General features: G+C 35.3%; 1 protein-coding gene across 6 annotated transcripts in view; it reads left to right on the forward strand.

Annotated features, from left to right (window-relative positions):
- Positions 1-24,372, forward strand: part of DYNC1I2 (dynein cytoplasmic 1 intermediate chain 2) — a 52,799-nt gene extending 28,427 nt beyond the window's left edge. For 3 of the 6 annotated variants that reach the window (XM_054562664.1, XM_054562663.1, XM_054562665.1), the window contains exons 7-17: positions 4,451-4,546; positions 4,759-4,921; positions 5,030-5,129; positions 5,883-6,008; positions 6,925-7,071; positions 7,424-7,537; positions 7,848-7,981; positions 8,850-8,994; positions 20,139-20,279; positions 22,071-22,196; positions 23,752-24,372. In XM_054562664.1, coding sequence (XP_054418639.1) covers positions 4,451-4,546; positions 4,759-4,921; positions 5,030-5,129; positions 5,883-6,008; positions 6,925-7,071; positions 7,424-7,537; positions 7,848-7,981; positions 8,850-8,994; positions 20,139-20,279; positions 22,071-22,196; positions 23,752-23,865 — 1,406 coding nt within the window. In that variant the 3' untranslated portion in view covers positions 23,866-24,372. The remainder of the gene's footprint in view (positions 1-4,450; positions 4,547-4,758; positions 4,922-5,029; positions 5,130-5,882; positions 6,009-6,924; positions 7,072-7,423; positions 7,538-7,847; positions 7,982-8,849; positions 8,995-20,138; positions 20,280-22,070; positions 22,197-23,751) is intronic. The other 3 variants (XM_054562667.1, XM_054562668.1, XM_054562669.1) reach the window with 3 other exon arrangements.
- The last annotated feature ends 2,826 nt before the right edge of the window (positions 24,373-27,198 follow it).

A 27,198-nucleotide genomic window follows, 5' to 3' on the forward strand; every position in this document is an offset into this window, starting at 1 on the left:
AATGGGTTCCCTTGATATGTTCATAAAACATTGTCCCAATAGAAATTTTCTTTTTTTTAAGATTTTATTTATTTTTAGAGAGAGGGAAAGGTAGGGATAAGGACCAGGAAAGAAACACCAATGTGAGAGAAATACCAAAGGGTTGCCTCTCATACACACCCCCCAGAACGGAACTGCAACCCAAGCTTGTGCCCTGACCCAGAATTGAACTGGTGACCCTTTCGCTTTGCTGGGATGATGGGCAGTCAACTGGTCCACACTGGTCAGGGCCCAATATAAAGTCCCTTAATGAAAATTTTAAAGAGTAAGTACAAGAAGATGAAGTTATGGACAAATGGATTGAAACGTGATTCAAAATGATGTTGATACAAGAAAGAAAGGATTATTCTGGAAATATTAAGGGAAAATCATTCATATCTAACTTGTATTTGTAAATTGTGTCATTTTCCACTAATACTTTCATTTTATGAAATAGGTTTATAAAGCTATTCATGTTGAATTTTTGTAAATTGAAGTACATTTTTATATGCAAGAAATTTCCTGATTTTTAAAACTCAGTGGCAACTTTCTTTTTACAATGAATAATCAGACTACTTTTTAAATTAAGTATTCTTCACTGGATATTAAATTTAAAATAGGGTACACCACTATAATGAAACTATTTATAAACAACAAATGTATATCCTAAACAACATTAATGGACTAATGATGGGATTTGTTTTTTACTTCATATTGAAAATTAATCATGATAAGTGATAGATTAAAAGTTATCAGTATTTAGTGAGGATTTTCTAGGCCTTGCATATTACTTATTAAATGAATTTAAAATGTAATATTTTTAAATAATTCAAAGTGTACTTTGCGGCTTATTCTTAGGTGTCTCTTAAATGTAATATGACATACAGATGAGAAAACTTGCTCTTAAGACTCCCTTCAGTTTAACAAAAGCCACCCATTTCACAGGTGATTTAACTTTGATTAACCTACTCCATTGTAACAGATTATTCTGACAACTGGAATTTCATTCTTTGGTGTTATTTCTAGGTGCAGTTTAATTTACAGAACAGCTTTTCTTTCCATCTCACCAAAATACATCACAATTTTGATGTTAACTCAAAGTAAAAATTCATTGGTTCATTAAACCTAGTCTTAGCACTCATTGACAAGAGATTTGTCATTTTAAAAGTAACTGCTACTTTTATGCATTCTTTACTGCTTAGTTTATAACCCTAGATTCCCTGTCAGAGAAAGCATGGAGTTAACCACTTAGCATATTGCAATGAATATTCATCAATAAATTGATGTGACATGGCAGTCCCATTTTTCAGTCTTCCTGCTGTTGTAGTCTTTTTCACTTTTAAATATATTATAGCTTATCATGTAATAGGGACTAGCTTAGAAAATCTTTAGAATTATAATATTTTGGTTATGTTACTAGTCCTTTAGTAGCTATTGTATTAATTTTCAATAAGAGAAGTATATTTGTTTCAAAGGAACATTCTCTAATCTAATGTCACTAATGTCAGGCATTTTTACCAAATATTTGGTGTATATAGATAATTGTTTAAGATCATATAATAAAAATATTGTTTTGCATTTTACAAGAATAGCAGCAGATCATTTATTTTTACATATCTTGAAATTGTATTCAGCTTAATCATTTTTATGGAGCTTGGGTTTAAATACCTATCATAGTTTTTAAATCAGTTTTTAATCTATGTGGAAATGGAGGTATGTACATTCATTCTGAAAATAAATCCTGAAAACATGTATTCCAATAGTTAATACTTACCATTCAACTACAACTAAAATAATCTATATAGGCATATAGGCATGGCAGATGCCACATAGTAGGCAGATATAGATCATGTCTAATGTACTTCATCTACATTTTAAATTTTAAAAGAAAAAGTGTCTATAAACAAGATCTTTTCTGTTAAATATGTAGATTATGAGGTCACTTAGCACTAAAGTACTGACCATATGCATTATGACAGGAATTTGACACTTGTCATTGGAAATGGTACTTAGAAGCCGTATAATGCAACAAAGTTGAGGGAGGAGAATATGATGTGGGTAAGACGCTGTAATTTATAATTCACAGTGCTCAAGAATGACCTGTCCAGTGTGATTCAAAATTTCTGTCTTTGATTTTAGGATTTATGTACAGTGAATGCTTCTAGTAAACAATATTGATAAGGATAATTGACCGTAGTAGTAGAAAATGGTAAATACGTACATGTGCATGTGTGTGTGTTTATATATACATGTATATTCCCAAACTTAATTTCTAATTCAAGTAACTATCCTATTCTAAAAGTCAACTTTTAAGTCAAATGTAATTAAATTATTTTATTACATTACACTTGCAGGTGACTTTATAGTAGGGTTTCATTCTAATGTTTGAGCAGTAATGTATAGAATTGTTACCAGTTATATTGTTTTCAGATTAATAATCCGTTGTATATGAGAATTCATCTAAAAAAGGAGTACTGTCTTTCTGTTTCTCTGTGTGATTATATTGTCCCCAAAAAGCTTTCATTTTTTAAGTAGCACAAAAGCTGTAATTGGCATGCTTTGTAAGGAAGTGTCAATGTGCAAGAGAGTGGCGATCACTAAGAATTCTTTTACGTGTTCTTTCCCCTTTGCACCACCGCCTCCTCAGCGGGGTCACTGAGATCACTAGCTTTTCTTGAAATGGCCATTTTCACTGGCAGGTGCATTATACCCTGTATTTTCAGATTGTTTTTCCATTCTGAATGTTTGGCAGGTTGATTGCTCTGGCTGCATTGACGGAGAAAGGGCTGACAAATGCGGTTGGGCTGGCTGAAAAGACAGTGATTACTGTTTTCCTTTGTGGCTGATTGAGGCCCTTGAAAGGAAAAATTTTAACCTTCACCATTTGGTTCAAAAGTATGAGCATATATTGAAATCATTCGTGCCATTTATCCTAGTTCTGTAAACTTGTCAGAACATAAAAATCACTCTATTTCAAGTAATGTAGGATTGGCATACGTCATTATCATTTTGATTAAGTTGGAGGTTGTATCATTGTGTGCATTATACAGTGTCATTTAAAGCTTTCTTTCCTACAGCTACAGTTATATTTTTATTGCTTATATACCATAGAGTTAGAAAGATTTTCATAGCTCTCCAAACCTCACACTATGTGTGTGGTTTGGCAGCTGGTGTGGCCTACAAGCTGCATTTTGTTTGCAGGGTAAAGGCTTATCTGTAGGCCTCCTGGAGTGCGGGTAATTGCACGCTCGCCATTGGGGAGAGACAGGATTGGAAGCAGTCAAGCGGAAGAATGTTATGCCATCCCATTGCCACCTTGTAGCAGAAAGACACAATCCCAGCAGTGCCATCTGGTTGTTGCTATCTAGTCAGCTGGCCTGGCTGCTGGGACCGTGACTTGGCAGCTGGTTCCCATCCTTGACCATTCTTTTGTGTATGTCATATGTATGTATGTTTTAGATAATTTTGAACATGGGTCAGGGAAATGGCTATAACTAACAAGTGAAGTTCCCTCGCTGAATAGGCTCTCATTACTCAGATGCACTCTGCTGCAGATGCCTGCTGCTATTCCCTCATAGACAAATGACACATCTGTTTAGGCCATAAAAATAAGCGTTTTCTCCATAAAAATCCATCTCAGTATGTTATGAAAGAAGATAGGGAGAGTTGTATGTTCTGTAACATTTTAAAATAAGTGATTTTAAGTTATTTCCTGATTTGGGAATATAAGAGGACATTCAGTAATAAAAAAGTCTTATTATAAACATTGTATATTATTTCAAGATATATTTTTATTCACGGTAAGAAAACATTTTAAGTGCTTATTGCCACATTATATAACGATAGATAATGAGACTTGCATTTAAAATGACAGAATAGAAAATGTGGTCTCATAGCTATTATCTTTAAAATCTGCCTCTCAAATAGCAACCTGAGAGTTAATGTAAGCTGTCTTTATGCCATATGAAGACCCATTAGACACTGATGGTTTCAGATCACAAGTAAGCAGCCAGCTCTGTAGGCTATTTTAGACATTTGATTTTCTTCATTCTACAGCATTAATGTGTCAGCATGCTACATAAAACTATGCAGGGGTAGCATGTTGTTCTGTCTGGAATGATAAATGCTTGCACGCTTTTAGAGATTTCCATAAGGAATTCATCCTGGTTGCTTATATATCTTATTTCGGTTTCTGTAGCTACAGAATTTGGTATGAGTGTTGATGAGGTACCACATAGGTATGTATAAAAACTGAGGGGTTCTACTTAATTTTTCTTCAAAATTGTGTTGACAAAATTTGTATTGTTTGTACTTGTTCTGTCTTATCAGTGCTGTCCTTTAGCTTTTATATAAAGAATTGTTATACTTTCTGCACATTACCTCAGAATTATCACTATTTTCATAAAAATAATTTTTGTTCTGTTTTTTTCAGATGAAGAAGAAGAAGATGATGTAGTGGCTCCTAAACCACCTATTGAACCTGAAGAAGAGAAAACTTTAAAGAAAGATGAGGAAAATGATAGTAAAGGTATCTTAAAGAATTTAACTTGAAAAAATTGTGTTGATTCCTATGAAGATTTCTTTTATTATTTGTGTATGAAAGTAGAATAAAATGCTCTAAATCAAAGAGGTGAATCAGGTTGCAAAAGAATGTGTGGCATTCATTGATCCAAACTGTAATAGTAGTTGACCTGATTTGGCTCACATATATCAGACATCAGAAAAACATTTGTTTTCCAGCTCCCCCTCATGAACTGACTGAAGAAGAAAAGCAACAAATCTTGCACACTGAGGAATTTTTAAGTTTCTTTGACCATTCCACAAGAATTGTAGAAAGAGCTCTTTCTGAGCAGATAAACATCTTCTTCGACTACAGTGGAAGAGATTTGGAAGACAAAGAAGGGTAACATTTAATTGCTAATATTATGGCTTCAGAATGTTAAATTACTTTAGGATTAAGAGCGAGAAGTTGTAACACCATCTTTTTTTTTGGATGTGGTCTTTTCTGTAGAGAGATTCAAGCAGGTGCAAAACTGTCATTAAATCGACAATTTTTTGACGAACGTTGGTCTAAGCATCGGGTTGTTAGTTGTTTGGACTGGTCATCTCAGGTAAATAGTAATGACACCAGTTGCTATTAACTTATGTTTTTCTTGTTTTCCTCCTCTGTTGTTTTTTTTTTTTAATTTTTATTGAATTTATTAGGGTAACATTGGCTAATAAAATTATTACTGGCTTCAGGTGTACAATTCTATAGTACATCATCTGTACACTGTATTGTGTGTTCACCGCCCCAAGTCAGGCCTCCCTCCATCCCCATTTATCCCCCTTTGCCCTCTTCCACCTCCCTGCAGCTCCCCTGTCCCTCTGGTAATCACCATACTGTTGTCTGTGTCTTTGAGTTTCCCTTCACCTTTTATTTTAATTATGGAAACTTTGTGTTATCATATTCATTTTGTCTTATGTACTGTGGAAGAAAGGATTGGAAACATTACTTATATTTAAAGCTCAAGATTTTATTTATGCCACAACCCAGTTTTACTGATTTCAGTAGCTCACCAAATCCTTTGGATAAAATTGCAACACATATGTTAATGAAGTTAATTAATGAAACACTTCTGACTGGTATAAAAAACCATTTAAGTAGCTACATTAAAACATTCGAAACATAACTAGCTTTACCAATTTAAAGTTGTACTTACTAATGTTGCAGTGAGTGTAACTCTAGAGATATCTTTTTTAATGAAGTGTTGGGTATTTGTATTTTCAGAATAATTTGATAAAGATGCTTGAGTAACTAGGAATATAAAAACAGTTCTTATTATCATAGCGTGTTTTTTTTTCTACTTGATTTTTGTGAGCAGTATCCAGAATTACTTGTGGCTTCCTATAATAACAACGAAGATGCTCCTCATGAACCTGATGGTGTGGCCCTTGTATGGAATATGAAATATAAAAAAACTACCCCAGAGTATGTGTTTCACTGCCAGGTAAAATGGTCTTTTAACAGTCTTCACCAAGTTAGGAATTCATTAATGAATTTAGACGAGTGCCTTTTTTCTTTTCTTGTCAACATGATGATTTCATTGGGTTGGCATTTGCTAAACCACCCCATATTTGCAAGCAGATGTTAACAGAAAACTGAAGACTTCTCAGTTCAACATGATCTGCCTTTTGTAGTGTTTCTGACATCTCTTATAATGTTTAATCACACCTAAAGTTCCTTGCACTTGTGATTTTCTGTTATTGTGATTGATTATATAAAAGAAATCTTTTATAAAATGTCTTTTCTACAGGGAGTTTCTCAGGAACTAAATATACAATTAGGCTGTTGGCCCACTGAATATACAATTAGACTGTTGGCCCACTGAATTACTTATACATGGCCTGAGGAGTTGGAACTAGATAGTTTTAAGTAGAAACATATGTTTGAAGTAGGAAACAGATGCAGAGTTTTAAAGTAGATTTAGTGGAAGGTTAAAATTTGCAAGCCTTTTTTTGGTTGCTCAAGTTATAATCTTTTAATTATATAATAATTCCGAAAAAATACTTAACTGAATTAAAACTAGCATATACTCTGTTGTCAGGTTATTGTGAGAGGGTAATGCAGAGCCAGTTGTCTTTTGACTTAATACCGTAATCAAGTAAAATAATTGTTTGCTTCCTTTATAAGTTACTTAAACATTTATGTAAATAATCATTACATTTGACTTTTAAGCAAAAACTATTCTAAAGATAAATTCTTTTTATTTATTTGAAAAATTTCAAATAAAGTTATTTACTTACTTTCATAACCTCTAATACCTTACGATAAAGGGGAAAATGTTTTAGATATAGATTTATTTTTATAGCTTGCCAGGCTTCTAATATTTTAATCTTAAGTGTAAAAATATTACTTATTTGCAGTCAGCTGTGATGTCTGCTACATTCGCAAAATTTCATCCAAATCTGGTTGTTGGTGGTACATATTCAGGCCAGATTGTGCTATGGGATAACCGTAGCAATAAAAGAACTCCCGTGCAAAGAACTCCACTGTCAGCTGCCGCGCACACAGTAAGTAAAGAGGTTATTTCCATTAGACTTCTGTGCTCTTTCACTGTTAAATACTTAGTAGTGTCCATCAGAGTAGTCTCAGACTGTTTCCTTTGATGTATGAATTTCTCCTCATTTAGCAACCAAGAACAAAGGCCGCCTTCTGTATTTTTGGAAATTTATTTTATTAGACACTCATCTCTCTCCCAAGACAACCTTTTGTTAATCAACAGAATAGCATTAAACTTCACATTAAAAATGCCATGATGATACAGGACTGTTTTGATGTGAAACTATACCTGTGATTATGGAGTAAAATATTTTATTTTTTTGGTAAAATAATTTCAGAAAACCTTAATATTTCTTTCTTCAGCATCCTGTATATTGTGTAAATGTTGTCGGAACACAGAATGCTCACAATCTGATTAGCATCTCTACTGATGGAAAAATTTGTTCATGGAGTCTGGACATGCTTTCCCATCCACAGGTAGGGTCATCTTGGAAAACTTTGGAATTTTGAGACAGTTATTGTTATTGTTCAAGTCTATGTAAACCCCAGCTTACGTTTTTCAAAATGTTTTATAATGGTATTATAACAGTTTATAAACCTAAACATGTATGAAAGATATTGATAGCTTGTTGTATATATACTTTATTTTCCAACCTGGTTCTTTTAATCAAAGACAATTTATGTAAATAGTATAATAAATTGTTTACAAACCAATTAACACTAGAAATATTTTTTTAATTAAAAAGTATAAATTTACAAAACAGTTGCCTTCATTTTTTCTGTGCAGGATAGCATGGAATTGGTTCATAAACAGTCAAAGGCAGTAGCTGTGACATCCATGTCCTTCCCTGTCGGAGATGTCAACAACTTTGTTGTGGGGAGTGAAGAAGGCTCTGTGTACACAGCATGCCGCCATGGCAGGTACATTTAAACTAGAATTTGGAACTATTTAAAATTCTCCCTTGAATAAACTCATTAAAACAAATTGCCCCTTGTTTAAGTAGAAATCTATCCCAGAGGACTCGTTATTTGTGACAAATTATTTGAGGTCAGGTATATAAAATTAAAACAAATACTTTTTAAAAAATAAAAGGTTATTTTGGATCATGATGTGTTCTGAATTTTGAGGGTTGTGGTGTGTTGCGGTTTCGTATGTGTACAGGTGCTCACAGAAGTTAGTGGTAGGAAATAACATTCAGCAATTGCAAATACAGTATGCACGTGCCACAAACCGACCTTTAAAATTGTGAATAAGATTTTCAGTCATTTTCCCATTTTATTTGGACTTTGAGCTTCCGTCTGCCCTCCTAATAATTGTACAGTAATGTCACGGACACATTTTAAATTGACTAGTATTTCTCCTGCTGTTCAATCTGTTTTGAAATTGTCTAGCTGTACCTTATCAATTGCTTCCTTAAAAAAAAAATTGAATGTCCAGTTTTCATCTCAAGTACAGATCTCCGTCACTTCAAAGCTTTTGATTTAAAAGTAGCCCAGATTTTCTCTCTTACATGTAGCATTCCTTTGTCTCTATTTCACCACCTCAGAGATTGAACTTTTGAGTTCTGTAGTCAACAGCATGATGTTTATAGTTCAAAATGTGCTTGCTGCTTTAGTAGTGTTATCAAATAAAGCAACACTCAATTTAAGTTATTCTGATGTGTTATGAGTACAGAGTTAAGTTTGTTGAAATTATGTTGAAGTCTGATATATAAACTGTAAAAATAATGCCTTTGTAAGTGGTCATCTTATAAGAGATTTCGCTGACATTTTCACTTTTATGAAATAGCAAAGCTGGAATCAGTGAGATGTTCGAGGGACATCAAGGACCAATTACTGGCATCCATTGTCATGCAGCTGTTGGAGCAGTAGACTTCTCACATCTTTTTGTCACTTCATCATTTGACTGGACAGTAAAACTTTGGACAACTAAGGTATCTAAAAACAGATGTCTGCTCATTTGCTCAGGTGTCTGACACAAGGTGGTGCTCTAATACTACATAGGAAAGATGAAAAGCTTTCTGACAACTTCACATAATTAATGGATAGATCAAATCTGATAAGAAGTTAGAACCTGAGTGAGCTATTATTAGAGGTTGTAGTTTTCATAAAGTGTGCTGACAAATATGGTAACCCCACACACACAACCGAAGACCGGTCTTCCCACCAATTCAGGCTTTTCAAGCACAGAACTGTCTACCCCGAACTGAGCTGGAGAAAAAGCCCCTAAGTATCTCGCATAGCACCTCACATAGCTATCACAGAGCACGGCAAAAAAAATCATACATTTTTCTCTTCAGGGAGCTTTTAGAGGCTTATTCAGAACTACAGTGGCTCACAGAGCTGATGTAAAATGGAGAAAAGACAGATAAAAACTGATGTACAATCAGTCCTCTATGATAAGTCTATACATAATAAATTTGAATCATTAAGAAAGTAATATATAAGTTATAGATGCTTATATATTTTTGTTTTCCACAAGAAATAATTCAAATACTGGTTTAGGGGGCAGGTTTTAGGTTTCAATAAGCTTCAGTTATTTGAAAACCCCACTTACATTATAAAGTGTTTCCTGATTATCCAGCAATTCCAGATAAATGTGACCTTGCCTTACCTCACTGAAAGTCTCATGGCAAATCCAGGTTGGGAATGTTAGTTTCTGTAATCGGCCTTGTAATTTCATTTGACCCTTTTTTTTTTTCCCAAGATTTTATTTATTTTTAGAGATGGGGAAGAGAGGGAGAAAGAGGGAGAGCAACATCTGTGTGAGAGAAAAACATCAGTTGGTGCCTCTCATAAGCAACCCGACCAGGGACGAAACCTGCAATGCAGGCGTTTGCCCTGACCAGGAATTGAACTGGCAACCTTTTGCTGTGCAGGATGACACCCAACCAGCTGAGCCATACTGATCATGGCTGACCCTATTTTAAAATTAAAAGTCTTGATTTAGCTCTTAGCTTTTCTGCAGTATTACATTGTTGCTTGGGAAAGCTGCATACTTGGAATATCAGATTATAGTTGAATTAAGTTAAAAGTTAAATTTTAAGGTATACATTTCATGTTTCCATCTGCCTTATCCTAAACATTGACCTTTTGAATAATTCACCATGAGATTAAGTTGAGAGACCATATTTGATTCTTCAATTTTTTTTGAGAAAACAGTATTCTTAAGAGATGTTCTTTACTATTAGTGAACATGTATTTATTAATTAAATACTAGCTTCAGAAAACTAGGATGAACTCCCTGTTTACTGTTATCCTTTTTTGATGCTTTCTTTCAGTCTGATATCAAGTGAGTTAGAAGACTTCACCTCTAAAAGCTTGCCTTTTAAAACTAAACATTTTCAGGTTTGGCATTATCATGTAGAAAAACAGTATTTACCTCAAGTCTAATGAAGAAAACATATAGAAAAGTGTTTAACACTGTTAGCATGTAATAGGCACTTACCAATGTTCAATTCCTCCTTTTTTCCTTTCATGGGAATCAGCACCTGGATGCAGTGGTCTATTTTCTTTCTTGGATTGTTCTTGAAGTTTTTTTCTTTTAATGAGACTTGTATGAGGGGCATCCCAAAAAACCGGAATTTATTTATTAAAAATATGTGTATTTTAAATGTGTCTTAAATGTTTAAACTTCAGTCACCTTCAAAGTACTCTCCATTTGATATAATACACCTTTAAGGCATTTTTTTCCACTGCTCAAAACAGTTTTTGAACTTGTCGATTTTGGTGCCTTTTAGTGCTTCTGCCATTTTTTGTTTCATCTCTTCCACATCGGCAAAATGTTTCCCTTTGAGGACTCTTTTCATCCAGGGGAACAAAAAAAAGGTCACTCAGGGTGGAACATAGGGATCATGTCATTTTTGGTCTAAAATTGCTGAACACTTAGCATGATGTGGGCAGGTGCGCTCATATATCACCCATCGTGAAATGGGCAAACACCTTGAAAGAGTTTTCAGAAAAAATTCACTGAAGCCAAACACAGCTTCTTACAACAACGCCAGCTGGTACACTGATACAGATGGGTTCCTAGGACACTAACCTAGTGGGGGAAGCCTGTATTAGAAGGGACCCACCCTCCAGAAGGTTATTCCAGTTTTTCAGGAGGTCCTCCCTTATACAGTGAAAAAGAGAAAGAAGATTTCCAAAAAGAAATGCATGATCTAGCTAGTAAAACCAAAGCAAGGTGCAGGAATGGAAAGGTGAGGCCAGCCATTTCTCTCTAGCCTGCAGGCAGCAATGGTCCTTCACAGACACAGGAGACGTTACATCTTTCTTAGGTTTTGGCTAGCTTCCTTTCTTAGTAATTGAAAATAATCTATTTGTAAATCTATTATTATTTTTAATATCTGAGGGCTTCAGTTTGCTAGCCTTCTTTTAGCTTTAAAGTTGAAGCTTTTATTCTTACATATATTACTAACAGGAGTGGAAAATGAAGGGTTCGTCTTGCCTAAACAAGAACAGAACTTGTATCTGTGAAAGGAGACTCATTAATGCTTGCTTTTGTGGTACTACACGGTTGGTTGGTTGTTGGTTGATATTTTTTGTTCTTATATTTTGCCTTATTGCAACATAAAACTATCTCTGAATAAGCATGACAGGCAGGCAGATCTTTCTGGGCTAGGTATTGCTTCTGCCTGTAAGCTTCATAAAGAAGACTCATTTATTCATTCAACCATTGTATATAGCTCTCCCCTGCTCCCCACACATATATGGCTCTCAAATGTTAGCAGCTGAAGAATGCACCAATGTAGAACAGGGTGTTTTTGTACGTGCCTGAGGACCCTCTGAAACTTTATCAGAAGAATTATTTTTTATTCTAACTTCTGCACACAAAACAATTCTGTATGAAAAATAGAACAGCAACAGTTGGCTGAGTAAAATGTTTTTATTTGCCAATATCTGGCTCCCGATGTCATTATTTTGTTGTTTTAAGGTTTTATTTATTTAATTTTAAAGAGAGAGGAAGGCAGGGAGAAAGAGGGAAACATTGATCTAAGAGAGAAACATCAGTTGGTTGCCTCTCATATGTACCTCGAACAGGGGCCCAGCCTGCAACCCAGGCATGTGCCCTGACCAGGAATTGCACCGGCGACCTTACACCTTATGGGATGATGCCCAGCCAATGGAGACACACTAGTCAGGGCCCCGGTGTCATTGCTGTGATCTTAGATTTATACTTTAAGGTTAGTTGTGTTGCTGGTATTTATTTTTACCCTCCAAACAACTTGATAGAGCCTATGTGCTCTTTAACACAATGGTAATGAATAATAGGTAAGGTTTTTAAATTCTTTTTAAAAACATTGTTTCAATTTCATTTTAAGCTTTTTAAACCAGTATCTTTACATTTATGAATTTAGCAGATTTTTTAAATGTTTCTCTTTTTTATCTCTACTTTTAAGTGTTTTCAGACTCTTGGAATTGAGCCCCCATGACTGGAAGAATGAATCATTAGGTATTGCTCTATCTTTGTGTTCTTTCAAAGATCAGGCTCTGCCCCAGTAGCAAAACAAAAGACCTTCTTTTCCTCCCTTTCTGTAAGTCCTCTAAAAAGTCCCTGGAAACCTCAATTTGGCACTGCCTCAAATTTAGTTTAATCTACTTCTGTAGTCAGCATCTAAATTTTGCCTCGTTAGGAATTTACAATGCAGTGGCAGAGTTCTGGGTCACCAAATTGTTTTCATTACTTGTTTGAGCTTTAGTTATTTTTACTAAAGCAGATAAAGATAGATGATTTTTAAAGTTTGGTGAAGTTTAAACCAATCAAAACATCACTTCTAATATATTTGGAGGATACCGTTAGCTTTTCAAAATAACAAATTTGAAAATTCACAACACTTTTGCAGGCTTGAGAAATGGTAGGAAGAATATGTGAGGAGTAAAAGTTTCTTGAAGGTACTCTAAGGATTCTATAAGAACTTGAACTGGTAAATTAGCTTCATGTCCCATTACATTTAAACATACTTGTAACAGATATAAGTATGTTTATACTTACAAGATTTATAAGGGGGATTTAAAATATAAGATTTATTTGGGGAACAAACTATTTTAATGTGCACATGGTATATTCTAGTCAGAACAACACCTCTCAGAAGGATATTTACCATAAAGTGACAAAATTAAGATTGTTAATGTGGTAATTTCTTAGAATTGGTAGTTTTCAGACTTTAGTAATCCATACACACCCTAAAATTTTTTTACAATATCTAGTGTCTTAAATCCCCGTATTTTAACAGCTTACCTAGTTAACTCTCAGAGAATACAGCCATTAAATGAGGGTCGAGATTTTGCTAACTCTTGGAATAGCAACTGTGCACATATTAGACAAGTTAAAATGAAAAAATGTTTTGAGGTCAGGATGTTTCTTGGGGAAGCCTACTGACCATTTGACCCAGTGGCAGCATTTATCATAGTAAGTTGCTCCTGACCAGTGTCCAGCCTGTCCTTCGCATACTTAGAAACTCAGTTTTGTCAGTCTGCTAGAGTTGATTAGCTAGTGCTGACTGGAACTAACAGGCTCCTGAGACACTGATACATTGGAGAAGGTCAATTTATTAATTTACAATGAGAAATAACTGCCAGAATGCCCAGATACTCGTGCTGGCCTGACCAGCTCATTGTTTCCCCGTAGACAACCCACATGGGAGCCAAATTATAATCAGAAGATTGCTTAGTGAGCAAGGAATTGGAACAAAAGAAGTTTTCTAATTTGAATGTTTAATGGCATCAAGCAAAGATGGCCTAGTTCATTCATCTTCACATAGAGATAGTCTTGTCATGGGTGGTAATTCTCAGAGTACACTGACTGAGGCTCTCTCCCTCCTGGACAGTGCTTACATTGGCTACTGTGTATTTTTCTTGTAAGACTACTTCTTTGTATTTCCATTGTTTTTAATAGACACATTTCTTCTCAAAAAGGTAGCATCGTCAGTCAGGTTATAAAGAAGATATTTCTGACCTTGGAATCATTTTTTTTTTTTTTAAGAGGATCTATTTATTTCTGTTCTGATCCAAGGGAGGACGTATTTCCCAGTTCTCTTCAGAGCACTTCACCATTACGTTCATGTACTTACAATAGTGACTCTGGTTATTAATTTAAATCTACCCAGTTACCTCAGAAAAATACAGAATTACTGTATTAGTTTCCTAGTAATGCCAGAACAGATTACCACAGACCAGGAGGCTTTCAACAACAGAAACTTATTCTCTCATAATTCTGGAAGCTAGAAGCCCAAAATCAAAGTGTTGTCAAGGTTGGTTACTTTGGGCGGCTCTGCAGGAAAATCTGGTCCTCTGCTCCCTGCCTTGTTTCCTGCTTGTGATGGTGGCCAGCAATCTTGGTGCTGCTTGGCTTCCAGCTGCATCACTCCAGGCTCTGTCTTGTCATCACGTAGTCTTCTCCCTGTTTGTCTCTGTCCAGGTTCTTCTCTTAAGACAGTCGTGCTAGATTTAGAGCCTACCATAATGCAGTTTAGCGTTAGTTAAACTTGATGATATCTGCAAAGACCCTGATTCCAAATATCCCATTTATAGGTTCCAGATCAATATGGATTTTGGGGGGGGCGGGCACTGTTCAACCCAATACGTAACTGTAAAGAACTCAGAAAACAAATACGGCTGGTCCCTTGACCATATGGTATTAAATGTCACCCCTGTACCAGAATGAACTACCTTTGCTTATTCAGACACTGTCATTCAGTGAAGCCCTTTGTTTTGATTCATTCTTCAGGCAAATATGTTTGCAAACCTTTTCTTTATAAGCATTTTAGAGCTTCAGTGGTCTTCAGACATCATCCAATTCAGTGGTTCTCAGTTTGGATTGCATTATAATCACCTGGGCAGTTTTAAAACTTTTAGTGCTTCCCTGGCACCCCAGACTAATTAAATCAGAATACAGTGTGCAGGGGGAAACCCAGGCAACAGCATATTTTTTAAAATTCTCACGGTTAGGAGGTTCTCAATGTATAGTCAACATTTAGAACCACTGATACAAAACCTTTGTTTTATAAGTAAGGAAGCAGGGACCCAGAACGATGAAGTGACTTTCCAAAGCCTTAACGCTGGTGATTGGTAGCCATGGACAGCAGTCTAAATCTGTGCCCCACTTCACCTCTTCCCTGCTACCTCTCTTCCACTAGGACAGAAGTTCTCTTCAAGTTAGGAAAAAATACTATGATTGGAAAGTACTTTAAATGATCTATTTTGGATTTTAATTTGCAGTGTCATATAAAGTTAATATGTTATGAAACAATAATTGGCATTAAGTTAGTGCATGCTTTCTCTTTGGGAGAGAAATTATTAATCCTTGGATGACACTTTTTGTTTTTTGCTTTTTTTTTTTTTTTTTTTTTTTAGATTTTATTTATTTATTTTTTAGACAGCAGGAGAGGGAAGGAGAAAGAGAGGGAGAGAAACATCAATGTGTGGTTGCCTCTCACGCGCCTCGTACTGGGGACTTGGCTTGCAACCCAGGCATGTGCCCTGACTGGGAATCAAACCGGCAGCCCTTTGGTTTGGAGACTGGTGCTCAATCCACTGAGCCACACCAGCCAGGGCGGATGACTGTTTTTTAAATTAAACTTGAAAAAATCATGAAAGGTCTGTTGTCACACTTTTTAAATTGGGGAACATGTTACCATATATTATATTTTTATTTTTAATATAATCTTTTCCCCAGTTGTAATGTATCCTGCTTTTTTCTCTGGCTGCATCATAGTCCACTGAGTAGATGAAACATTTTAAGCTAGTCCTTTCCCGCTTTCCTGGGATATTTAGAATCTTCTTTTTCATTATAAATAAATAGTTTTAATCTAATTTGTATATAATATTTTTTCATATTTTATAAAAAGGAATCATACAATACACACATATTTGTTTCTGGCTTCTTTTGCTTAACATTATGTTTGTGAGATTCATGCTGTTGAGTGGAGCTGTAGTGTTCATTCTCTCAGCCCTGTACTCTTCCATTGTGTATATATACCATCATTTACCCATCCTACTGCTGATGGCATTTGAGCTAATTTCAGGGGACTGCTGTTAATAGTGCTGCTATGACCATAGTTGTGGATGTCTTTTGATGGACAAAAGCACTCATTTTTGTTGAGCGTCTACATAGGAATAAAATACTTTGCCATAGGATATGCATAGTTCTGCTTTAATAGGTAACTGCCAAGCAATTTTCCAAAATGATTCTACCAGTGTGTAATTTACCAGTCGCATGTGAAAGTTCCCTTTGCTCTGCATCTTTGCCAGCACTTGGTATTTTCTGTCTTGTCTTTTTTTTCTCATTTTAATCATTCCCATGAGTGTGGTCACATTATATTGTGCTTTTAATTTGTCATGCCTTGACTAATGAGGTTAAGCACCTTTCCATTTGTTTACTGGCCATTTTGTGAAGTGCCTGTTCAAGTCTTTTGTCCATATTTCTATTGATAACCTCTTCTTTAGAGTATATAGACCAGTGCATGTTCTTACAGTCAAGCATGTGAACATTATTGTGTATAACTTTTGTTTTAAGTCTTTGATGTCTCAAGATTATAAAATTGCGTGAAAATGGGATGTTCTTGGAGAAGTATACAGTCACCTGAGTAGTGATGGGCCTTACTATGGTGGTTCCTAATCATTGATGTGCATCAGAATTACTAGTGAAGTAACAACAGGAACACTGATGAAGTGCATGGAGGGTGGAGCCCTGCATCTGGATTTTTAAAAAACATTACAGGTGATTACGATGCCCACTACCTCCGAGGGAGACTTCATTTGGATTGTTGCTGAGGAGAATGATAGGAAAATAATAATCTTAGAAGTGAAAAAACCTCTTAATTTCTGTTTTTAGTTTACTTTTAAGTTGTGTTAAAAATGTGTTCCTTAATTACAAACAGATAGTTTTGGATATTAAGATAATCATGCTGGTCCTGACTGGTTTGGCTCAGTTGGTTGGGCGTTGTCCCAGAAAGGGAAGGGTTGTCGACTCGGTTCTGGTCAGGGCACATGTCTGGGTTGAGGGTTCAGTTCTGGTCAGGGCTTGTAAGAGAGGCAGCCAATCAATGTTTCTCTCCCACATCGATGATTCTCTCCCTCTCATTCTCCCTCCCTTCCCCTCTTTCTAAAAATAAATAAATGAAATCTTTTTTTAAAAAAAGATAACCATGCTGTTAACATTTATTATGATATCTGAAAATTTCCAATTCATATTTTTAAACTTATTATGAAAAATTCCAAATAGATATAAAAGCAGAAAGAAGAGTATAACTAACTTACTTGTTTGAAGCAGGATGCAAATGAGGTCCATATATTTGCAATTGATGTACCTTTTGAGCCCCTCTCTTAAAATAGGGTTTCCTTTCCTCTCTTCCTTTCTTGCTTTTTTTTTAATAGGACAGGTTGGTTGTCCTATTAGAGTTTCTCACAGCCTGGGTTTGCATTCTTATGTTATTGTTCATTTTGTTGTGTATAGTTGTAGATTGTTTATACTTCCAAAAAAGGAAGCTTACCCTCAAGAAGCATTTGGTGTCTATCCCCCAGGCCTTCTGTTGATGTCTCTTCAGTATCTTTGATCATCTAAAGTTCATTCTACAGTATATTTTTCATGGGTGCATATATCACAAGAAGCTGTCTGGTTATGAAGGTCAATTTGGCTGTATATAAAATCCATTATTTACATTCTTCTTCAATTACAATGAATATGTTACTCTATTGCCTTTTGAGAAGAAGCGTTGTTGTCAAAAAGTCTGGTACAAATCTGATTTTTTCCTTATTTGTGACTTGATCTTAAAAAACTTGGGTTATAAAATGATTTTTTTTCTTTTTCCTCAAAGGGTCAATTGTCCTAGGTACAGACAGTATCCTTTAATATGTAGTTTCGAGCTATCTTTCACTTTATGACAGCTCTCTTGAATTATCTTTTTTTTTTTTAATTCTATTGTAGTGCTTTGGCTCTCTTCTTCAGGGACTGCCATTATAGGTATATCTTTGTTAACCTTTGTCTATCATTTCTTTATCTCTTTGTTTTTTTTTAAATAACAGTATAATTGAAGTAATTCATATGCCATAAAAATTTAACTTTCTAAATTGTACAATTCAGTGGTTCTTAGAATATTCACAGGGGTGTACACTATCTACTTTTAGAACATTTTCAAATTTCAGAGAGAAACCCTGTACCCATTTGCATTCATTCCTTGTTTCCCCTCTCCCAGCTCTTGAAACCACTAATCTGCTTTCTATTTCTTAGGAACTTATGATTATGGACAGTTTATGGACATTTCATGGAATTATACCAATGTGACTGGCTTCTTTCACTTCACATAATATTTTCAAGGGTCATCCAAGGTTGTAGCACGTGTCCATACTTCATTCCTTTAATGGCTGAATACTATTCCATTGTATGGATGTAGCACTTTTTGTGTTCAGGAGCTGATGAACATTTGGGTTGTTTCCACTTCTGGATTATTATGAATAATGCTGCTGTAAACACAAGTTTTTGTGTGTATATATTAATTTCTCTTGGGGATATACCTAGGAGAATTGTTGGGTAATATGTCAATGCTACTTAGCATTTTGAGGAACTGTATTACATTCCCCCCAGCACTCTCTGAGGATTCCAGTTTCTCACATTCTCACCACCAACACTTACTACTGCCTGTCCTGTGTAGCCATCCTAGTGGTAGGAAATGATATCTCATTGTGGTTTTGATTTTTATTACCCTGATGGATAATGATGTTGAGCATATTTTCAACGGCTTAGTTGTTATTTGTAGATCTTCTTTAGAGAAATCTATTCAAATCCTCTGTCCAATTTTTAATTGGGTTATTTGCCTTTTGTTAAGGAATTGTAAGAGTTTTAGATACAAGTCACTTGTCAAATATATGATTTTTAACTATATTCTCCCATTGTAAAAATTATCTTTTTCTTTAGGGTATTTGAAGCACAGGAGTATTTAGTTTTGATGTAGCTCAATCTACTTTTTCTTTTGTCGCTTATGCTTTTGGCTTCCTATCTAAGAAACTATTGCAGAACCCAAGGTTGCAATGATTTACTCCTGTGCTTTCTCTTAAGAGTTTTACAGTTTTACCTCTTATACTTACATCATGGTACATTTTAAGTTAGTTTCTGTGTGAGGAAGGAGGGCATCCACCTTCATTCTTTTGTGTGTGCATATTCAGTTGTCCCAGCACCATTTGTTGACAAGACTTTTGTCTTCCCACTTAATTGTCATGACACCTATAATGAAGATCAGTCATGATAACCCTGTGCGGGATTCAACTAAGATACTTTCTTGTTGCCTATTTTCTACTGGTGAAGTGAGGTTTTCCTCTACTTTTAGGCGGGAGGGAATAGACAAAGATGGCTTTTCTAGTTGCATTGTCTGGGTTAAAGCCCTCTCTTTGCTTTTTGCATAGTGGATGTATATCTTTATCTACCTGAGACATGCCTTTTCTCTTCCTCTTCACCACGTGTATCTGAAGCTGCTCTTTCCTTTGTCCTTGTGTCACTGTATTCTACAACTTGGATTCTGCTCCTGGCAGTTTTTCTCTGGTGAGACTTTGTCTTGAAAGGACGATTTGGTTTGTTAATTTTGAGAGTTATAGGACTCAGACTGCACTATTCTTTTGTTCTTCAGCTTTCCCAAACTCTCAGGCCTTCCCACGTGTCTTCCCTCACAGATGCTCCTATTCTGCAGATCTCATACTTGCTTACATTTGGAGCTTTGTCTCGTGATTCTGTTGTAGGTGTTGTCTGTGAATCTTTGGTTTTGTTATTCTTTGTCTGGGTTTATGAAGCTATTTAGAGGAGATTCAAAAAATATAGTGCCATTGCTATCATCTTTCCAGAATCCTCTCATTGACAAATGTTTTTAAAGCACCTTCTATTCCTTTTTTAAAAACAATATGGTGTCTATAAGTTAAAAAGAAAACAGAATCTAAGAGTTTATTTTTAGTTCCATAACTCCAGATCATTTATAGTGGAACAAATTATAGGAACTTTTACTAAGCTGAGTTAAAGATCGTAACATGTTATCATACCTGTTGAATGTATGTCATATTTTGACTGTGCTAAGAATCAACTTTTCCCTTTCAGAATAACAAGCCTCTCTACTCATTTGAAGATAATTCAGATTATGTTTATGATGTGATGTGGTCACCCACCCACCCAGCCCTGTTTGCCTGTGTGGATGGCATGGGGAGGCTGGATTTGTGGAATCTCAATAATGATACAGAGGTAAGCGGGAAAATAACCAGAATTGCACTGAAAAATAGAAAGTTGGAGATTTATTGAATAATTTGTGAAAGTCTTTTCATTCCAAGGAATGTAAAAGGTCCCTATGAGTGTAGCATCATCACAAAGAAACCAAATAAGCTTTGTATCCTAAATAATAAACAGCATGCTGTGCACAAGTGAAGGAAGAAAAAAAATGCTGTGAAGAGCACTGAGGCATTTCCTTTGCTTCCGAAAAGCACCGCAGTGTCTCATGTCCTGGCAAGTCTCATTCATAGGCGACCGGAGTATTTTTTATTCATAGACTACAGAGCAAAGAGTTTCAGACTCTTAGAGTATGTTAACCTTAATTCTGACTTTCTCAATTCTCTCTTAGCCTTGATAGAATTGTATGTTATCCATACACATTAGGCTTAGCCTGACTTATTTGAATGAAGAAAAAATGTATTTTGAGGACTTGTTCCATGAAAGAGTGAAAACATTGTTACTGTTAATATAAAATGAGTATAGAAGCCATCAAATTTCCTAATTGCTATACCAAAATCACTTTTTGGCAATGAAATTTAACTGCAGCTAGTATTTATTTATAGCCATGTATATTTTTACCAGCTTAGTGAGGCTTTTAAAGATGTTCTTAGAATTCTCTGATGGTAGGAAATGATGTTAGCAGTTCTATTAGGAAGCTTCATAGTTGCTTCCCCACACCCTACTCTCCCTCATCTCTTATGTTTCCAGTGGTCTCTGTCCATATCCCTTGAAGTAAAATAGTTGGTTATACAAGCCAAGGAAGTTATATATCGGAAATGTAAAAATTTTAATACTATGCTAACAGCTCGTTTAGTACTTTGAGGAAGAGCATTCAAATGCTGCTAGAAAAGGTATTAAATCCTAGCTAGATGATTGGACTTGATTACACATCGCTGGTTATTATAATGGTACCAATTTTATTTTCTTAGTTTGTGTTTTGGTGTTAGAGATTTGCGGCTGCAAGTAAATTTGGATCTCTCCTATTAATCATTACCTCAAAGAATACATCTTAATTTTAATTTTTCTCTATAACAGTTTTAGCATTTTAGGGCATTAAATTTGTCATTTGGGGATGACATGTCAATTAGATGGACTATTTTTATTTACATTTCAAATTTTAAAAAAATTTTATTGTGCCCTGGTCTGAGTCAAACAGCAAATGTTCTACACGTGGCAAGTGAGACTGTTTTTCTCCAGCACAGGAAAGATACAGCCAGATTGCAAGGGGCTGGCGCCGCTGTGCCAGGGCCTGCATTCTCCCTGCCCCGAACAGTTCGTGCTGACCTGGGGCTCTGGGAAACCCGCGCTGCACTTGCAGTATGAGCTATTTCCAGGAACTGTAGATCAAGTCACAAGTTCCAGCTGACAGAGAGGCAGACTGCAAAAGTAATGCCCGTCCTCCAAAACTGAACCAGAATCTGTTTATGAGGGCTTTTGAAATTTTTTCGAACAGCTTGACTTCTTAAAGAAGTTAAAACAATGAAGGATGTTTTATTAAAGAGAAGATCTTTCAAAATGACGTATCCAGTCATGGGAGAATTTCTTATCTAAGGAGTTGTTATTTTCCCAAACCATTTTCAAAAATAGAGTATAGTGTCATTCATAATGTATCACTGAACAGGAAGAAAGTTAGGAAAATTCTTTATCTGTTTTCATCTTTGTCTTTAAAAATGTAGCCAGATTGAAAAAAAGAAGAAATACTGTTTACATGCTAATAGAAACCTTGACGAAAATCCTAACACTGTACTGCATTTTAAATGACTTTAGGTGCCAACTGCCAGCATTTCCGTTGAGGGTAATCCTGCTCTCAATCGTGTAAGATGGACCCATTCTGGAAGGGAGATTGCCGTGGGTGATTCCGAAGGACAAATCGTTATATATGATGTGGGAGAGGTATGAGGCTCACTGTCTGTAATTCTGACACATCTATTTAGCTTTCACAACATAGTAGTAATGCTATCTTTGCGGATAAAACTAGTCTTTGAGGTTCATGAATTTTATAAACTATATGGTTGTAAAGATAATACTTACTTTTCGCCATAGGACTGATGCTTGAGATTAATTTTCTTTCTATACTAGATGTCCTATGTCTCCATACAACAGATTTTCAGGGTAATATGATACGTTGGAAGTACCTTGTTTCTTGAAGCATGCATAGCTGGAAGTTAGAAATTCTTTAGGCAAAGTAAGAAATTTGGAGTGATAGTTGGATTTTGGAGCTTTACAGAATTGGCATTGAGATAAGATTTTATTTTCCTGTATTTATAGATTTGTTTGGGCCATGTAGTAGAAATCAAAACTAATATTTTTTTAGAGTTACCTGATGATATTGTGAAATGTGAATCTTGTCTCTTGAGTTTCTTGCCAAACCATTATCATTGAATCCAACGGGATGAGTTGCAGTCTGTCATTGTGAGTGCTTGGGTTGGCTGTAGACAATGCCCAGGAGCGATTTCCTTTTTTTCAGTCCTGGCTAGTGCCCCTTTTATTATGTCTTACGATTCCCATCCTGTCCGGACACCCCAAGGCCTCTAGCAGCCGGATCTGGAGAGAGGTAGATTGAATCATTTAGAACAGCTAGCTGAACTATCTGCACAGAGGGAATTGCTCTGTCCACACTATCCAATATGGTAGCCTCTAGCCACATGGCTATTAAACACTTAAAATGTGGCTAGTACAACTGAAGAACTGAATTTTAAATTTTAATAAATTTTAAGAAAATTTAATGTAAATATCACATGTGGCTGGTAGCTTCCATATTGGATTGGATGTCACTGTCCAACCTAATCTAATCTAATTTTAGAAGCAAGCATATTCATTTGCCACAGTGAATGGTTTGTGTCCAAATATGCCATGCCACATTCCTCCAATATTATAATAACAATCATCAAAAATTTCTGGTCATTGGACTTACTTCAGTGAGGCAAATGCATCACAAGCCTCTTTTCCAGTGTTGCACTTAGTATATCACTAAAACGGGAAGAGATAGCGTACCTTCTGATGAAGGGATTAGGACATCAAGAGAGGTTATCTTATGCTTCAAACAAAAATGAATACTTGTAAGAAACCAGCTTTTGAACCATGCTTCAAAAACTATTTCATACTAGGAATGGTGCAAGAAATAAAAAATTGTACGATATTCCACCACACCAGCAAAGTTCGTGATACAGTGTATAGGAGTTTTAGTTACAGAGCACATTGTTATCTTCTCACACAGTGATGGTGATAATAGCCAAATCATCACTAAGGCTGTCACAACACACTCCACAAACACTGTCTTTTGTTTCTAAATGTTGTACATCATGATATAGTCCCTGTAATTATGGGAAGGCCATTAGAGTCAGTTATTATTTTTTAATGGAAAAATTATTTGAAAACAAACTGAATAATAGTGAGTAAATTATTCTTTTATTTCAGAATACATGAATCATTGTCTTTCTCTTAACAGCAGATTGCCGTCCCCCGAAATGATGAATGGGCACGATTCGGCCGAACACTTGCAGAAATTAATGCGAACCGGGCTGATGCAGAAGAGGAAGCCGCTACCCGAATACCTGCTTAGCTCCTGAAAAGATGATAGGTAGCCTTAGCGGATTTGGAGAAGACTCTAAATAGATCCTAAGACTATTTGCATGCTTCTGTCTAAATGATAATTAAAAGGAAATTTCACGGATTAAACCATGGATTTAATGCAACAAGTAAATCTTACAATGTCTTTTTTTATATATAACATGCATCTTGTTTTGGATTTGTGTCATTTTTAATACAGCTGATTGACTTTACTGAGTGCAGCTTTTTTCAAATTCTGATACACAGGTGTATATTTGGTATTAGTTATTTTTAATTCTTTTCAACTTATAACACTATATACAGTTATTTCTAAAGCACAGATTAAGTAAGTTCTTCATATTTTTAAATAATCATAATTCCCTGTTATACTGATAATGTTCTCACTAACTATATGTAGGAACATTTGTTTATTTTAGCTATAGCATGCATACATCTCTCCAAGTTACACTCTAATATCCTTTTTCTTCTTTATAATTCATGTGATAGCTATCTATAAATAAAAACAAATATGGTTTAACTTTTCAAATTTTCTTAAAGTGTGATTTTTTTCATATCTTTAAGTTCCTGTTGTAAGCAGCCACTTCAAATGTCATAAAGTTTGTGTCTTAAATATACCATACAGTATACTATAGATGTCCCAATTCATTATGAACTGATGTTTAGATAATGTCAGTGAAAAAAATTTCTCCTAAGGTTAACATTTGCTTTACTCCCTTATTTTCTTTCCATTTAAGGTATATTTAGTTTAAAGACTAACGGAAACTGCCTACTATTTTCACTGATTGAGATTACTATGTATGTGAACTCCTTGAGACTAAAACCCCCTTTGAGAGAAATTGATTTCATGGTTGCAGTAGCCATGCAGGAAAAGTGCTCAAATGAATTTTGTCATTGAATCAACTTTCCATCTTGAGGTCTATCACCTCAGCCTTGTCTACAAATCTGAAAGTAAGTGACAAATATCTAGTAATTAGTGTCAAAATCAACCTGTTTCAGGATTAACACAAAGGATTATGATCAGACCTTGATTTTTTTTAAAATCATGTTTATTCCATTAGAGTTGTCTCAATTTTTCCCCCTTTGCCCTCGTCCACCCATCCCACCCCCCACCCCTCTCCCACAGTCAATTCCCACTCTGTTGTCCATGTCCATGGGTCATTCATACATGTTCTTTTTCTAGTCCCTTCCCCTTCTTTCCACCATTGTCCTCCTTCCCTATTCCCTCTGGTCACTTTCACTCTGCTCCATGTTTCCTTGCCTGTGGTTTATTTTGTTTGTTAGTTTATTTTGTTGAATAGATTCCACTTATAGGTGAGATCATATGGTATTTGTCTTTCACCAACTGGCTTGCTTCATTTAACATAATGTTCTCCAGTTCCATCCATGTTTTTGCAAGGGGTAGGGATTCATTCTTTCTTTTTTAAATGTAGATTGATTTCATTTATTTTTTTAAATGTCAAGATCCATTATAAAATATTTAAAAAATTAAATCCATTATAAAGTCTCAACAATTAAAACAATATGACATCACAGAAATAAGTAGATCAATGAAATAAAATGAGCATTCTAGAAACAAACATATATGTGTCTAACAATGTAATATATGATTAAACTGATATTTCAAATCAATGGGGGAAAAAAGGCTTATTCAACAAATAAGGTGCATGGACCACTATTACTTGAAATAAAACAAATATAGAGCCTTATTTCACACATTATACGAGGAATATTCAGCTGAGTTGAAAATCAATATGTAAAATTTAAGGAGTTTAGGAGAAAATACAAACTATTTTTCTTACCCTGAAGTAAAATATTCAAACCCAGAAGCTATAAAGTAAAATAATGACAATATGACTATATTAAACGTTTAAGACTATATAGTAATATACACATAAAAAACGTTAAAGGACAAGTAATAGAATAGGAAAGTATTTGCAGCACATCTAAAAAAGGGTTAATAGATTTTTTTCCTTTTTAGGGAAAAAATTCTACATTTAGTCAAAAATGGATAAAGAATACCAAAAAGCCATTTAAAGCTTTCTAAAAATAATAGAAATAGGCAAGAAATATACAAAAACCGGTTTAGTTTCAACAAATAATAAAGTAACATTGTCACAGATTAATAACTATTAAAAATATTAGTAATATCAAGTATTGGTGACTGTGAAAGGAACTGGGTATTCATAGATTCTTTTTCTTCATCTTCTTTAAGCAGTCCCTTTAGCATATTTTGCAATTCTGGTTTGGTGGAGGTGTATTCTTTTAGCTTTCTTTTGTCTAGGAAATTCCTTATTTCGCCTTCCATTTTAATTGAGAGCCTTGGTTCTCAATTAAAACAGTCTTGGTTGCAGGCCTTGGCTTTTTCATCACTTGGAATATTTCTTGCCTTTCCCTTCTGGCTTGGAGTGTTTCTGTTGAGAAGTCAGCTGATAGCCATTCCAGGGCTCCCTTATATGTTACTACCTCTTTTTTCCCTTGCTTCCTTTAGGATCCTCTATTTGTCTTCGATATTTGCCATTTTAATTATGTTGTGTCTTGGAGGGGGCCTCATTGGGTTCCTCTTGAATGGGACCCTCTGTGCTTCCTGGACTTGTGTGACTTTTTGTCTCCTCAAATTAGGGAAGTTTTCCATCATTACTTTTTCAAACAAGTTCTCTATCCCTCTTCTCCTCCTCCTGGTATCCCTATTATATGGATATTATTACATTTCAGGTTGTCCTACAGTTTCGTAAACACCTCTTCATTCTTTTTGAGTCTTTTTTCATTTTCTTGCTCTTTCTGGGAACTTTTTTCTACCTTATCTTCCAGCTCACTCATTCGTCTAGCCTCTGCTTCATCTAGTCTGCTATTGATTCCTTCTACTGTGTTCTTCAACTCAGAAATTGTATTCTTCATTTCCTCTTGTCTCTTACTGATCATTTCTATGTCCTTTTTCATGCTTATATAGTCTGCAGTAAGTTCCTTGTAGTTTCCCTGGAGTTTTTTGTAATTCTTTCTGAGCTCACTGAGCTCATCGAGCTTCCTTAAAACCGTTGTTTGGAACTCAATATCTCATAGTTTACTTGCCTCTATTTCATTTAGTTCTCTTTGTGGGGAACTAAAGAAGTTCTCCTTTCCCTTCGACTGGGGGGTGTTTCTTTGTCTTCCCATTATTTGTAAGACTCTTCTTTTTGCTTCTGCTTCTTAAATTGATCTGTCTTGATTTCCTGACTTTGTGGTGTGAACTTCTATGGTAGGAGGCCGCTGTTTTTTTCTTTCTGGATCTGCCTGTGGTAATGTCAGATGTTGACCCTGTCTGATCTTAGGCAGTCTGTTCGAGACTTCC

The sequence above is a fragment of the Pteronotus mesoamericanus genome, unplaced genomic scaffold, assembly GCF_021234165.1.
Source record: "Pteronotus mesoamericanus isolate MK-2021 breed Mesoamerican mustached bat unplaced genomic scaffold, CSHL_Meso_final scaffold_651, whole genome shotgun sequence".
Taxonomy (NCBI): domain Eukaryota; kingdom Metazoa; phylum Chordata; class Mammalia; order Chiroptera; family Mormoopidae; genus Pteronotus; species Pteronotus mesoamericanus.